The 16838-nt window shown below is 35.2% G+C and overlaps 1 protein-coding gene across 1 annotated transcript in view; it reads left to right on the top strand.

Annotated features, from left to right (window-relative positions):
* Nucleotides 1–16838, top strand: part of MUC6 (mucin 6, oligomeric mucus/gel-forming) — a 69088-nt gene that overhangs the window by 7940 nt on the left and 44310 nt on the right. Inside the window, exons 4-9 of the mRNA XM_068684353.1 lie at nucleotides 70–211; nucleotides 9683–9745; nucleotides 13240–13480; nucleotides 14829–14955; nucleotides 15974–16061; nucleotides 16522–16631. Of these exons, the coding sequence (XP_068540454.1) occupies nucleotides 70–211; nucleotides 9683–9745; nucleotides 13240–13480; nucleotides 14829–14955; nucleotides 15974–16061; nucleotides 16522–16631 (771 nt within the window). The remainder of the gene's footprint in view (nucleotides 1–69; nucleotides 212–9682; nucleotides 9746–13239; nucleotides 13481–14828; nucleotides 14956–15973; nucleotides 16062–16521; nucleotides 16632–16838) is intronic.

The raw sequence follows: 16838 nt of genomic DNA, 5'->3' as shown, positions 1-16838 counted from the left end.
AAGACAGAGTTGGCTCCAGGTGAATGTCAGCCCTAATGGTCCCCTCAGTGATATTTTTTCTGGTTGTAGGTGACGTGTCTCATGTGTTTTGAAGACTGTCTGATGAATTCCAGAATTGAAGAACATTGTGTAGATACCAAGGAAAATAATTCTTGTGATTTTGGTGACCAGAAGGAAAGCAGGAAGTATGGATTTGTGCTAAAATCAGAAGGTGGGTTATTTAGTCTCTAATGGTACAGTCACACTAGGCTTCTCTTAGGTGCTACTTGGGGAGGGAGTTGAAGGGTGCAAAGAGCACAAAAAGATGCGAGTGGAAAGGCACACAGAATAATCCTAAGTATCAGGGGATTCTAAAGCTGTGATATAAGCTGATGACAAGGCCAAAGCTGGTTACAATTTTTTTTAATTACCACTTATGGAAAGTTCTCTGAATATGCATCTCTTTTAGTGTCAGTTTCTTCAGAAAGCAGCTTGGCAGCAAGGGCAACCAGCTGGCTGCCTGCCTGATTGCCTGCCTGCTTTTTGGACAACCACATAGGAACCTCTGAGGTGTGCAATAAGCTTAGCAGTATATGTGGTCCTTTGTTCCCTGACTCAGCTTTGTGAAAGATGAGAAACAAGTAGACCAAATGGGAACTTGTCTTCTCCACCTATGTTGATTTTTTGGTTAATTTTGAAATAATGGATTGCTGATGAAATTTGTATAAGGTAGAACACAAAATACTTTGCCTTCTCATTCTGACATTCTTTGCATTCCTCTTTTCCTTCCTGTCATATGTTCATAATACTGAGTTTTCTGGCCTTTATTCAAAAAATCATATCTAAAGTACTTAATACTCACCATTCACTGTTTTTCTGTAATTTTTCAGTTATTTTATTTTATTCTATTTGATTTTATTTTTGCGAGAGCAGAAGATCGCTTATATGGCAGTATGTTTTACAGTCTAGGAATATGTCCTTCTAACTCCTTTCCACTGTAGTAGAGAAGTCAAAAAATACCCCACCTTTGTTTACAACAACACAGAAACAGCTACTTATTTCTTTTTTGGTGTCCATGGCTATGACAAATTTTTCATTCATTTACTCCTTAAAGCTTTGTTCATTGTGTAGCTAAATTCTGTTTACATTAATAATTTGCAGATTTTTCATGGCAGATGCAGTCAGCATATATTTGGTTGTCACAATAGGCATTTAGTGTTTCTGTCTTAGACAGCAGAATTGGCCTGAAGTCCCTTTCATGTGGCAATCCTATTTTCCAAGTTTTGAAATTGTATATTTTTTTTCCGAAATATTTCAAACATTTTTTTCCAAGTTTGTATTCATACCAGATATATTCAAACATGTATATATTTAAGTTACGATAATAGAATATGGTGTTACCTTGGCACAATCTATACCAAAAAAACCTCTACAAGTTAACCTTTTCCATTAATTCTACACACCAGTAGCGTAGGAATGCCTTTTGACTCTTCATAGCAGAGTAGGTGCTACAAAACATTGCCAGATACTGAATTTTCCCTGGAATGACAAAACTTCCTTATCTGCCCTACTAGTCATAGTGAATGTCTCAGTCATCAAGAATAAATATAACCCTGTTTTGTTCAAGAGCCTTATTTTGCCTTATTCTGAAACTGCATGTCTGAGATATTAAAGGTTGTATTCATTGAGCATAAACGGTGCTATCATCAGAATTCTAGAATATTTGTTTAAAGGCCAGTCATCTGGAATAATTTGGAAGTTAAAATATGTATGATTTTAATAGTCTCGTGTTAAACTGATATATCTTACGATGATTCAAAAATTTAACAATAAGGAAAAATAATGCACCTCAAAGAAAAAACATAACAAACAGATCAGCTGCTGAGTTGGATTGTTACCAAGCTGTAGCCAGTATCTATACATACTAAAAAGAACAATGGAATTTCACAGGCACAAGCTACCAAGTTGGAAATTACTTAAATACCCACAAGACCTAGGGTCTAACCACATGGTGTATTTTGGTTTGACACTTTATAAAGATACACAGTAATTTATCCAAACATATGCAGGGCTGCTAAAATGATACACAAAAAAGGGTGTATTACTGAAAGTGGAATGTTTTCTTAGCGATCCTAAAAGCATCAAAATATCCTAGAAGTAGACATATATAATTTTCTAGTTAAGTTGTACAGTGCAAAATGGTCTATTACTTAGCTAACTTGTTTTGGCTCTCTCAATATGTATAATTTCTGGTTTAACATAAATTTTTTTGATATTTCAAAATATTGCAGAATTATACATCGTGCTGGAAAGTGAACTATAGCTAGCTACTGAGAAACATTTACTGAGCAATATATGTGGCCAGTGTAATCTTACTCACCTGTATAACATTGATTACTGTGTGTTATGATATTAATACATTATTAATTTATTAATCATTTTCAATGATGACATGGAAAAAAATACAACATTAATTAAGGTGTCATCCTCTCATAAAAGAAAAAAAAAAGAAAAAAGAAAAGATCCCCCCCTTAAAAATATGGATAAATACCTCTAAAATAGCTTTTTTATATGCAACTGGATAGCCATTTTCCACAAATCTGTTCTACATAAAATAATTATCCTGTTATTGAGGACTTACAGCATTTACTGCAGGGCTGTGAGGAATATTTTTGACCAATAGTCCTGACTTGACTGATGAAATATATTTGTAGGTGCTGCTATAACCTCCTGCATCCCAGAAGGGAGCTCCCTGAAAGCCTCATACAAGATTTAGATATTGGAATTTAATGGTGATCCTCTTATTATTACATTTAATTTTAAGCGTTCAATTATTTTAACTGCACTGAGGTGAAATCCGTGAAAAGGATCTGTAAAAAAAAAAAAAAAAAAAAGATGGATCAGGTATCACAGAGTGAAAGGTGATGACATTCTTGCCTTCTGATAGGTGGATGCTTCTAATACTACAGGTTCACCATCCAGCTGAAATCATGGGATATGTTAATGATCTGTATATAGATGTGGCCAAGTATAAAATTCTTTCTGAAATGCCAAGGTTTTGATTAAACAGGATTTTTTTTCCCACTGAAAGTATTTTATGTTAATCTTGTTCATTTACTTTGTTTCGTCATAATGCAGATACAGAAAATTTTCAACAGAAAATGGAATTTGGGCTTTCAATTCTATTATGAACAGACATTTATTCTACCCTCCAGTTGAAAGGAGGGAAAGGGAAAGAAGGAGCAAGAAAATGAAGCCAGACCTTAATTTCAATTAAAATTTAATGTTTCTATTTTAATTACAACTAGGCTGAGCCAGGTTTGCAATTATATTAAGGGATTTTTTACCATCTCTCTTGCACGTCTTCCCATTACTCAGAAGGGGTAACTCTAAGAATATGGTGAGGAGCCACTTTTTAAGCAAAGGCATAACACCAGAGGAGGACAGAACAATAGGAACCCAGAAACGTAATGAGTTGCATAAAGTATTGCATAGGTGAAACAGGAAAAGCTGAAGAGATTCGTATGGAGAGGTAATCCATATCTTTTGTATTTTATGGGGAAAGTTATTTTTTCCTGAGATAATGACTGTGCTAGTGAAAAATGACAAGCAAGTAAAGTTCTGTCTGTATTCTGACAGTTTATGAGTGGCAGTCATACAGCAGACATATCCAGAGTGTTCAGCGTTTTGACTCTGATGTGGTGGGATCCAAGCATTGTAACAGAACTGGAACTGTTCTTTTGGATGTTGGAGAAGATGAACTTGCCATATGCCAGAGCACTGCAATGCAATGGCTTTCCCCATTCTGTGATAAGGGTTGCCCTCTGTCCTTGGCAGTGCTAAGGTAGTACTCAAGAACTTTCTGAGATTCCCCTGCTCCCCAAGCTCAGGAAAGAAGCTGTGCTTGTACCATGGACGGCCCATTTTACTGAGGCAGAGTTTATCATTCTGCTTGAAAAGTCACACAAGGGAGAAATGAACACAACCAGTAAGGAGAATGAATAAAATTTGATGGAAGAATTAATTTAAAAAAAAAAAAAAAAAAAGAGATCTGGATCTCTGTTCATTCATGCCATTGTTTATCCAAACATTCTTTGCAGCAGTTCTTAAACTCCTGCAATTCGTTCTTCCATTTTGTGTGCTTGTCCAATATTATTCCTGTTCTTATCAGATTGCGATCATAATTTGCGTATTATTGATCTCGATTGCTTTGGGAGTATGACTTCAAATTTGTTCAGTAAATTAAGCTAAATGTATTTGAGCTTTTACAAACAGAAGTCATTATAACAGTGTTGTAAGAATGATAACAAACTGGAGAAGGTTTGGTGGTTGTTTCCCCCCCCCCCCCCCCCCCCTTCTAAATGGCATTTAGGTGTGTTGAATTTGATAAAGAGGAGATCCTGTTTGGCGGGTACTCTGTTGCTACAATTTCTGAAAGCCATGGGAATGAGGGAGGGCATTGCAATCCTGTATATAAAGCATCCAGGCTTGAAGAGGTAAGCCTTGAGAGTGGCAGCAGCAGTACTGCCCGTTTTGGAACGGAGGAAGGTACTGGAAAAAACCTATCCAGTTAGGGCATGCATCATGTTTCTGACAGAGCTGTTGCTTGTCTTCTGCAGTTTTCTGCAATGTGCTGGTAAGTCTAAGATGTCTATCCTCCTTCTCTGTATAAGATTTAAAGGAAAACACACATGTATTGAAATGAAGTGGGAAACTCCATTGTAATATTACAACATATGAGGTTCAAGTCTTCTCGCCTTTCTGATGAGTAGCAGAATGAAGTTTACACATTTTCTTCTACCTCACTGCATGTTAGTGTGACCGCATATTTAAGAAATTCATGATGGAAATAGAACAATTCTTTCCTAACTTTCTTTTTTTTTTTTTTTTAAATACAGCTACTAGTGGTTCTGTTGGATCATGATCTAAAACTGGTATGAAATGCAGAAATTATAATACACTTCCTGGATACAGGAAATATTTTTAATACACTTATGTTTTGTTTCTAAGCTGCAGAGTGCCTTCATCTTTCAGGTGTTCATGATTCAGTGCCCTAGTGATGTCATTGGGGAAGCTGTACAGAAGAGACTGTACAGAACTATCAAGATCTTTTTTCTTTGTTATGCAAACTGCAAAAAGTTTTAAGTATGAGCTATGTTGTGGCATGGTTTGGAATAGTTGGAAAATAGGCAAATCATTCCATATATTAGATTTTTACATGACTCTTAAGTATCCTTTCATATATTATTCAGTATAATTCTTCAGTCTTTTAAAGGGCTCCTTTTTGATCCAACCTATGTGAGTATCAGATGACCATGTAATTTTTAACGAAGACTTGACAAATAAGTTCATTGAGTCTGTAGTTACTCTACCTTACTCGTTCCTCTTCCTATAGCATTTTCAATTGATTATTTGAGAGTGAGCTGCCTTTGCCCATCGTTTGGCATTGTCTAAGATAACATTAGTTTTTTTTTATCTCTCCTCTAAGTTCTCTGTAATTATCAGTTGTTACAGTGCTAATTTCAAGAACGTGTTGCAAGCTGCTAAAGAGCATTCTTCACTTACTTTACTTTGAAAAAGTTAAGTTTATTTCTTCTGTATTGTTTTTACTACATTTAATGGACCATATAGTTCTAATTGCTTGAGGGCACCTATTACTCTTAAATCACTGCAGCACTAGATTAAAAAAAAAAGCAACTGAGCCCTTTTGTAAACTCTCAGAGCCAATTTCTGATCTCAGTCATATTGTTATAAATCAAGTTTAATTCCATTCCCTTTATTAGCACCATTGTATCCAAGATCAAGTCAAGCACCTGAACACTGAGTACTAGCCCCAAATGCCAGTGCCTGCAGGTTTTTAACATACATGATTTCATGTATTAGATGAGTAGATATATTTACTATAAGCATTAGTCTTCACAATCAACTGGAAAATTACTATAAACCCCTACTCAACCCCAAGCTTTCTTTGTAAAGTTAGCAATTATAAATAGGGCCTTACCTTATAAAGGATTGTGTTGTCTAGGATGGAACTTCAGTTGAATTTAAACATAAAAATCTAGAAAGAGGATGTAAAGTAGCAAAGCAGTCTTTTTACTTTGGGAGCTATCAACATTCTTAGGCTGTGAAATAGCATGGTAGGTTTGAGACCATGAAAACAAATAGATTTAATTTTGTTAAGTAAGCTCTGAAATCTGACCATTTTTGGACGCGTATATGGACCATAAGATGTTGATTTTTATGTTCTAAAATCTGCAAACAGGCAGGATGGTCATTGTTTCCAGCTATAGATTCAAGTCCCGTCTCTTTAGCATGAGTTAAATTAAAGCAAGGTCTCCAGTTCTTCTCTTCATGGATCCAAATTCTGCATCAGGAGTGTATCTCTAACTAGAAATTTAAAAATTCATTTTAAGAGCATATATTTCTGATGTGAAGTCTCATGGAAGACTGAAAACCTACTTTCTCTTTCCCTTGATAGCTCAAAAAAGCAATAAACATGCATTAGACTAATTAAAAAAAAAAAAAAGAAGAAGGGAAAGAAAGAAAAGAGAAGACATTTAAAACCAGATTAAAATTGTTAGTTTTATCTTTTGCTTAAATAGATGCTAAATCGTTAAGTTGTGACTTCATCATTTTAACTGTTTCAATAGTTAAAACTGTGCATGGATCCTTAAGAGATGTTTATGTACAGTCAAGGTATTTTTATGCACTAAGTATGTAACCAGAAAGTTACCTTAATTTATGCTACTCAGCCACTGTGCATTGCAAGAGACAATTTTATATTGAAGAGGAATAATCATGAACACATGCAACTGATTATTGGTAATACAGCTGACTTTAACACTGCTCTTGCTGTTAAATTTCATTTTAGATTTATATAATTTATCTATTATAAATTATAATTTGTATATTATAGATTTATATAATTTATTTTAAAATAAATACCTCTTTTAAAATCTTTTTTAAATTTAAAATTTAATAATAATAATAAATTTATTTAATATTTTTAAATTATCTCTTTTCCAGAATTTCTGATATTTCAACATTTTATTTATTTATGTTATGGTCAAAGAGATGCCTGTTATGGTCAAAGAGATGATAAAAATTGAATCCTTTAAACAACAAAATTCCCAAATTGTTTCTGTTTTGAGATATAAAAAGGGTTTAATTTTAATGTTTTTCATCAAATCAAAATGTTTTGTTTTCATTCATTTAGCTGATATAAAATACTTCAAGTTGTTACAACATCAAATTCTATTTTTGCATAGGGATGTCTGATAGTAACTGGAGGATAGGATCAAAATGTCTTATTTCTTCACAGTAAGTCAGGTTCCCTGCCTGGATTACATTCCTATAAAGAAACAGACAGGCTGCCTGCACAGAAACTGTGCTTTGACAGATTCAAGTCTCAAGGAAGTCCAACCAACTAGAAGAAAGTAGGAATTGAAAATAAATCTTCCTTTGTCTAGGAAAAGTGAAAGTCTGTTTAAAGTTCTATTGAACTAATTCAAAATGAAATATTTCACAACAACTGAAAATCATCCCCTTTCTCAAAGGGCAATACAGTACTTATAGTAAAATGTCAGTAAGGATCATTCTAGTGGTTTGGAAATGTCATTTACTACCAGGAAAGCTTTTTCAATGGGGTGATAGCACTTTCTGCATCTCCATTTCATGTGGTTGTGAATGATTAATAAAATTGCGAGGATGATTTTACTAATCTCCTCAGAGTTAAGTGTGGTAAAAAGAACATAAATGCTTAGAATATTTACTGTACTGTAATTATTTTAATAATTGATCTGACAGGATGTGGACAGATTGGCAGGTAGTCAGCACATGGCTCTGTATTTGTTTTACTGGCTATTCTTTCAGCAAAATATTAAGGTGGATGTCATAGCATTAGGTATTTTTAATGTAGACCTTGCACACTGACATGTAATCTGGGATAATTATTACATTCTCTCTTTTTTTCTTTTTTTTTTCTTTTTTACTAACTCTGGAGTATTTGTAAAATTTTGCAACAGTTTGGCATGCTTAGACTTATAAATTTTATGCTTGAACAGCTAAAAAATAAGCTTTCTAAATCAATACAGTGCTTGTTCTGATCTAAAATATTTGCCCATAAAGTTTTAGATGTACTGTTTTACATCAAGTTCTTTAGTTAAATTTCACTTAAAATAATGCTTTAGGCATATCCAATTATTGTAAATCAAATATCCTCTGGTATATCCACTCGTATACCCCTTGAATGTAGCATCTGTAGTTTGGGATTAAACTGCAGTGATAGCAAAACTGTTAATCCAACAATAATAGATTGGACTATAATAAAACAGTAGAACAATAATAGAAAAAATGGAAATATCAAACTTAAGGGGTTCAAAATATACAACAACTAATGATGTGGTAGTGTTTGCTCAACAGCCATGCAAACTCATTGTCTTTTTCTTTGAGGTGTACTAAACTGTAATGCATGGGTCACTAGGAACATGTAAGGACAGAGAAAGAAGCATGCTATGTGCCATATTATAAATATTACCTCACATTCAACAGTGCAGTGTGAAATTGCCTAGAGAGTCTGTTACAGTTGAGGAGCTCCATAAGGGCTTTTATTCTCTTCAGTGTTTCCTTATGGAAACAACAGAACTCTGCAGTGTATAAATGTGTGTAGACCTGGCGTGGTATCTGTGATTAAAGAAGCCTTTTGTCATAATGTACCTTCATATTTTCTCTGTTGCAAAAGATTTGAAACATATAATGAAGAATTATGTGCTTTCTACAGGATATTTGCTTCTATTATCCAAGAAATACCAGACCTGACAAACTTTAAAAAATGCGTAACACATTTCTGAAGCATGCCTGGGTCCTTTTTCTTACAGTTTCCTTTGTTACCATCCAGCTATTGACTGTGTGAAAGCTGGTTCCTTGCATACACTACCTGTGTACTCGTGTAGGGAGTGGTGCTTATTGATGGGCTGTAGGAGCAGTTTTCAACATCTTAGACTCTTGTTAGTTCCTTGGCAGGAAGCAAGCTGCTAGTAGAGAGAACCTTTGGGTATGTATGAGGACACTGCTGTTCTGCACATGCAGGAAGTCTCGTTATGTGACAGAAAAAGGATCATACACCACGTTTGCTAAACATTCCTTGGCTTTTCATAACTAGACAGACTGTAAAGAGGTATGTGGAAAGGAGCAGGTAACAGCTTTCATCATTCTGCCTGAACAAGAACAGCTAAAGAAGCAACTAGGTCTGGGGGTTTCTCACTCTTCAGCTGCAAATCCCATGATACTTGTGAAGAACACATGGGACGTTGTTTTTTCCATATTTTTTCCAGTTTTGGCTCTTTCCTCCACTGCTTCTGCCCAGATGGTGGACTAAGAATTCAAAAACATGCAAAAAGATTTATCCCATGTGTTTTTAACAAGGAACACAGGATTTGAGGCTTAAGTACAGGAAATCCCATATTACATAGGATTTCTGGCAGCCTTTGGTAACATTTTATCAGTTGCAGAAGAATTTTCTATTACAAGCTGAAGTATGTGGTTTTCCACTAGAATTGCCTTTGGGATTTGTGTGTCAAGACACAATTCGTATATGCTGCCCCTACTTTGACTTGTATGGTATTTAAAAATAAAGCAAAATAAATGTAAAGAAAAATCCTTGTGCTTAGAGGACAATTTATCTATATTGTTTTTCCCCTTACAGCTTTTGAAGGAAATTATTGGCCCCAATATTTTCTCCAAAAACAGAAAGAAACTCTGCAAAGAAGTAAGTGTCTGACCTATTATTTAATGTTCATGTTGCAGCTATGAGTAAAAACTGCATTCAACTACAGTTCAATATTGCAAAAGACATTGTACAAAACACATTAAAAATAAGTCCTTGCCTTGCCTCAAGGAGCATTTGTTTTAAAGTATTATTTTTTTTAATTATAAATGAAATATTTGCCTACGAAAGAGGTGGTAAAATGTTTCATCTGGCTACGGTAAGTTTGACACTAATTGGAAAATGCTGTGGTCTGCCATACTGAGTTTGATTCCTAAGGATAGAGGAGTTATGAGCAGTTACAGTGACTTTCAACTGATGGAATCCAACTTTCTAAATTTGCTATTGAATTTTTGTTAGCTGTTTGATTTTCCTTCCTGCAGTTCACTGTCTAATATTATCTAAGAATTTAGGAAATTGATTCTTTTGAATCATTTCCAAAATCTTGCAAGTGAGAAAGTTGATTCTACGTATACACTTAAATCTATGAGATTATTTTAAAGATTGTAGATTACAACAAATTTATGCACAAATAAAGGATCAGAATATGGGATTGTTCTTCCTCACTTCTGTAGCCAGCAGGGTGTCAGAGTATCCACTGATCCAGACAGATCTCCACTCTAACATTCAACTGCAGTTATTGTTCCATGAGTCCTGATTAATTTCACAAAAATTCCCCCTTAACTCCTAAGAAAGTTTGTGTGCATGCATCATCTTCTCTAAGCAAAGTTAACTCCAGCCACCTACTTACTGCAAATTTGTGCTAGTCCTTCTGAGTCTGAAAACTATGAAAGATGGTAATATATTTGTGCCAAAGCACAAAGCAAGTAGTATATTATAATTCTAATTACTAAAATAGTTAGCAATCAGAACTGCTCTTACAACAGTTGATATAATTAAGATGTTAATTTATAATTAAAATTGTATCTTTTGACAACAGTGGTATTTTCAGTTACAAAGAAGTTTCATTTGGGTTAAAGAGGGGGCTGAAACAAGTACTTGAAGCCAGAGTCCAAAGGGAATATGCAGACAAATTCCAGTTGCCTCAGAAAATCCCCCAAATTGAAAATAATTGGAGACTGAGAAAGTATCTAGGGAACTATATGTGAATGACTTGATGGTACTGTTCCCTTGGGCAGTCTCTTAAAGATCACTACTGGAAAGAAAATACTGATCTACATCAACCCTTGGGCAGAACAAGTGCAACACTTCATATGTTCTGAAGAAACGTGAAGCACCGACTTTTTGAATTTACATTTCATTCATTAAACATTTACTTTTCCGCAACTCTGAAAAGAATAAATACATATCAACTTGCTGAGATGATGGACTGTATTTTACATGAGGTGCTGTTCTGCTAAGACAGGATACAGAAGGATATAACCCTTCTGAAAACACACTTTCTGAAATAAATGTGGGTATCAGTTCTAATATCCTGAACAATTTTTCCATCATATTCTCTTTACTGACATTCTTCCTAGTAATCAATGATCTTCACGCCTTATGTTAAAATATGATGCTTTTCTAGTACCTGCTGTCAAAAAACAACTTTGAGTACTTCCACAGTTCCTGCATTTCAGTGGTTGACAATGAAATTCTTAATCTAGTTTGGGGAAACTGCAGAGGTGTAGAACACCAACAACAAAAAAAAATGATATAAAATGCAAACTTAATAGGAGAGGCATTTTTTTTAGGCCAAAGCAGCAAAGAGTGGCTTGTGCTGTGTGGTCTCTCTTTCAGCTTGTAAATGGAAAAGCTGTATGGAAATCTACATTAGTTCATGCTAAAGGGAAAAACAATTAAAAGAATTCAGCAACTATTCCCTGTCTTCTGTCAGTTCATAAAACAAGATGAAGAGTAAGGCACAGATATACACAAATTAAAAGAAAATCCCTAGATATTGCTGTAATAAAAACTGAACTCAAAAGACAGAATCACAGAATTATCTAGGTTGGAAGAGACCTCAAGATCATTGAGTCCAACCTCTGACCTAACACTAGCAAGTCCTCCACTAAACCATATCACTAAGTTCAACATCTAAATATCTCTATCATCTAAAGACCTCTAGGGATGGTGACTCAGCCACTTCCCCAGGCAGCACATTCCAATGCCTCACAACCCTCTCAGTAAAGAAGTTCTTCCTAATATCCAACCTAAAACACCCCTGACGCAAATATATATAATTTCATTTGAGGCTTTCTTGAATTATTCACATTCCCATTTGTTACTTTTCTCTGATAAGATTTAAATAAAAACAAATAAACTACATTCTGAAGGTACTCCTTTATGTATAGAAACAAACACCTTTTGCACTCTGACCATTGTATAACCCCAGGTAATCATTCCCTGGCACGCTCTGAGAAAGCTGGGGTTTGTTGGTCAGTATCAGTTAAGCACAACTCTGAATTGGCTAGGTTTGAACATGAAGGATCAATGATAACAATTAGCCAATTCCTATTTTCCAGTTAGACGTTCTGGACAGCACAGAAGTATGGAAGAGGAGTACTTTTTGCCGGCAGGTAACAGCTCACTGGAAAATAATTTTTTTTTCCACACGACCTGAAGTAGCATTCTGCAGAGATTTCATCACTCTTTAAAAAATATGTTTCAGCTTTAGAACAGTGAATATAAATTGCAGGTCGACTTTGCTAAACTTACCTGATAGTTTCAACTTCAAAGATATAATCTAAGATACCTGTGCTTAATAAACCTGCATAAGCAAAATTATTAAACAATGAAAAGCAATGATGTAAGGCTGGAAATGCATAACAAAAGATATGGTTTTACTTACTTCAGTAGTTCTTTCAGCTTCAGAGGGACTGCTCAAATGCTTTAAGTAGGTATAGAAGTGTCTGTAACATCAAGTGCTGGAGTTGTATCTCTCCTTTATGATTCAATTCAACCCCCTTTATGCTGTCCCTTCCGACATATAGTGATTACTTCTTAAAAATGAAAAGTGATTAAAACGTTCCATGTATTTACAAAGCTGGCTTGAACTTTGTCACGCAAAAAGAGAGCAGAAAGAGTGGGGACTTAAAGTGGAGCTTTGTATACTGTCTTTGGATATCTAATGATCTGACCGTACAATTATTCATGATGCTTAGATAGCCATAGATATCCCCATAAATGGTGTATCTGAGATGCTAAGATGTCTCTCCAATAGCAAGCTGTTGCCTTTACAAACATTGTGCAGACTGCAATAAGATAGTAAACCTTTTTATCACCCAAGAAGGAGATGGAATGGTGTCTCCCAAGCTAAAAGGAAGCCAGGGAGTTTTGCTTGCGTTCAGTGAAAGGGTATTGCTCTTACTCCAACAATTGTTTCGCTTCCCAAGTTGAAATAAAATTTTGAGGTTACAGAAGAGTCACTAGTTTGTTGTTCACATAATTAATATGGGTAGAAACTTACGAGCTTTACCTGCTAGAATGTTTGAAATGGCAATCAAAATGAATAAATGTACTGTAAGGAGACCTAAATATGTCTTTCTTGTTTATAGTTATGAGCAAGGATTCCTGTTCTACCTGGGGTGGAGGGCACTTTTCGACCTTTGATAAATACCAGTATGACTTCACTGGGACCTGCAACTATATCTTTGCAACTGTATGTGATGAATCCAGCCCAGACTTCAACGTTCAGTTCCGCCGTGGGCTGGACAAAAAGATTGCGAGGATCATTATTGAGCTGGGACCTTCTGTCATCATTGTTGAGAAAGAAAGCATTTTTGTCAGGAGTGTTGGGTAAGATACTGAGATGAAAGCGGAAGTAGTGTTTAAAAAAGGCAAGGAGCTATACAGCAGTTTCAGTGCAGAAGCGTATTGGAAATTAATGAAATTATAGAAGTTAACACAGGTTACTCCCATTTCTTCCTATAGAATCTAAAGTATTTCATTTCAGCAACTATTTGAATCAAACATAGAGTACATTTGTATAGGCGAAGGGATAAACTAACCAAAACAGTTTTCTAACCAAAGCAGTTCTCACATTGGAACTATGGTCGCCTCACTAATAATAGTCTACTTACAAGCACTTAAGACTTTACTTTAAGCACAGCTGAAACAGCTTATATGCTTTAGTAGGTACTGAAATATTTAAATTCCTGTGTTATGCATTTGGTTTGAGACTTAGGTAATTCTGAGCCCTCTGTGCTAAAGGGTAACACATATCTAGAGTACAAGAGAAACTGACAAATGTTGTTTTCAACAAAGTAAAAAGTATTGAAGGGGCTTTCAAAGAAGTTCTTGTGTATGAGACCACTGACTGTTTATATTGTCCAAGGATTACTGTCTTCAGAAAACAGCTGTTTTATTGAGGAATTGAATTGATGGGAACCCTTGGGTTCCACATTGCTCTTTCTTCTAGACAAATTGTTCCCAGACAGGAACACTCATCCAGGGAAGTTTTCAGCACTTTTATCAGATAGGCAGCATTGATTTATTTTATTTTTTGGTCTGTGGGTACATGCAGATATGGGAAATAGTTGCCTAAGGGTTGTCTGTATTTTGTTATACTCACTCAGTTAAATACAATAACCATCAGCACAAAAAGATGACTTGCAGCTGTATCTTAATTTTAGCAAACTGTATTTAGAAGGATGTCCTCTATTAGTTTATTTTCCAGGAGAAATATAGAAATCTCTAGGTCTAACCCAGTGGTCTGCATTTTAAATTGTTGTCTTGCGTTCACAGCAACTAAACACAATGACTGACATGGCCTAATGTCGCTGACAGTCCTGCTTCAGGTGGGAAGTTGGCATGGGTAACCATAGAAGGGCCCATACAACCTATGTTTCTGTGATTGTGTCACATATTTACCAAGTACTTAGCAAAATAAGTTTTTCTTTAATGTTGTTGCTTTGTAATGCTAGAATTCAGCTGCAAGGCTGAAAACCTAATTCTGCTACAGTATCCCCATTATGGTTTTCTTTAACCTTGTTAAGTTTGCAGACTTGAAATGTTACAGTTACAAAGGAGAAAAACTATTTCTTGTTGCTACAAATACTAGGATTGCAATGTGTACTATGTCTAAAAAAGAGACATCCAACACCAGAGGTATGAGAGAATCGGTTTCTCTTCTCCCTCATTACAGTGCCATTAAGTTGCCGTATGCTAACAATGGAATTCAAATAGCCCCTTACGGCCGCAGCACCCGCCTCGTGGCCAAGCTGATGGAGATGGAGCTAGTTGTCATGTGGAACAACGAGGACTATCTCATGGTTAGTAAAATGCTTTTGTAAAACAAAATAGAAAATTCTCATGGACTTACTGGAATGACAAGCTCTCTTTAGTTTTAATAGGTGCTTTTTGCCTGTGATCACTTTTTGGGTATTCTTCTCCTGTTTCATCCATTAACCTTGAAATAAGCAACTTTGCTTTTTATGCCTACATATCCTTTCACTTCCAGCATTGGTAGGTAACTAAAGCCACCAGTGTTGAGATCTGTGAACATTTCTTTGAATTCTGTGCATTCATCAGTCTATTCCAATAGCTTAAATATTTTGCTAAAGGGAAGTTGAAGTTCTTTGAAGTTGAATTGAAGTTGAATTGAAGTTTTGTAGAATTTAACAGTGTTATGTTATTTACAGTGTGCTTCCCCTGGACATCTTTTGTTTACAAACATATAGTGCTCATAAGAGCTCCCTTGTATTTGTCCTTTTTTTCTGAATCTTTTCATATTTTGCCCCCAAATGCTTGATATATTTTAGAGAAGAGAATAAGTTCTCTCTGCCTGAGCTGTAATATTAATGCCACAAAAGACAATTTTGAATTGGTAAATCTGATAAAACAGGTTAATGTGTAATAAATGTCTGCGAGATTTACCACCATTGCTGTCACATATACAACAGGAAATACTTCTGTGACAGGTATATACCATATTCTACATACAGTCAGAACCTGGAATTTGTGCTCTGTCAACAAACTTACAATGGGAAACTTTTATTTTCCTTTCAGCTGCTTAGAATATTATCCTACCCTCAGTTTCCTGCAACTGTCTTAGAATCTTATTATTTTATTAAATAAATCAATAAATAAAATCACAGCAGGCACTATGTGCTCATCAGGAAAATAAGTTACTACTTCCAAAACTCTCCCCCTCAGTCAAGTGATTGAAATTAATGAGAAGGAACTGCTTTAATTGGATTCTTGAACTGCATTTGTTTCAGAAAGGTAACGCTGTGTAGATTATTTTAATTAGTGCAATTCTTATAAATGTTTTGTTTTATTTTATTTTAGGTTTTGACTGAAAAAAAGTATATGGGAAAAACCTGTGGAATGTGTGGAAATTATGATGGCTATGAACTAAATGACTTTGTGAGTGAAGGTAAGATCTAAGGGCAGATCTAACTAAATTAATATTGCCAAATGCAGTACAGTGTTCTGTATGCAAGAAAGAGTTCTGAGAAGGCTATGATATTTTTCAGGTTGTAATGAGTTTAACCCCACATCTAGGGGGTTATATAGAATAGCGGATAGGGTAAGGAGGCATGAATTAGTAGCTGGCAATAGATTGTGTAATTGGCAGAAAAACAGTAGCAGCTGCTGTCTTGTGAAGTAGTAGATGTGCTAAATTAGGTAATAGCCCAGAGAGATGATCAAGGTGGTAAAAGTATGTTTTACTGAATAGAATGCAGGTAAAGGGCGAAAGAGATAGTTGTTATCAGAAATTAGACTTAATAGAACCTTTTACAGCCAAAGAGTAGTATCTGGATTTTACTACATCACAACAAATAAACAAATCCACATGGCTTTCTCCTGACAAATTATAACCCTTCAATTTACAGGAAAATTGCTGGATGCATACAAATATGCTGCATTACAAAAAATGGATGATCCATCAGAGATCTGCCTGTCTGAGGAGATACCAATTCCTGCCATTCCCCACAAAAAATACGTAAGAAAGATCTTGGATTTTCTGTAGCAAGATTTTCAAGAGGGATGGAAAGACAAATTAGATACTACCAATAGAGAGGCAATGGTTTCATAAAGCTCACTTTCATTAAAATGGATGAAGTTAGAAGTTGTATAGCATGATACAGTAAAGGAAAGGAGTTCTTTGCATCAAAATACATTTCAAAAAAGGCCCAGGGACATTACTGAA

Source organism: Anas acuta, chromosome 5 (assembly GCF_963932015.1).
Source record: "Anas acuta chromosome 5, bAnaAcu1.1, whole genome shotgun sequence".
Taxonomy (NCBI): domain Eukaryota; kingdom Metazoa; phylum Chordata; class Aves; order Anseriformes; family Anatidae; genus Anas; species Anas acuta.
This window is presented reverse-complemented; position numbering and strand designations above follow the sequence as displayed.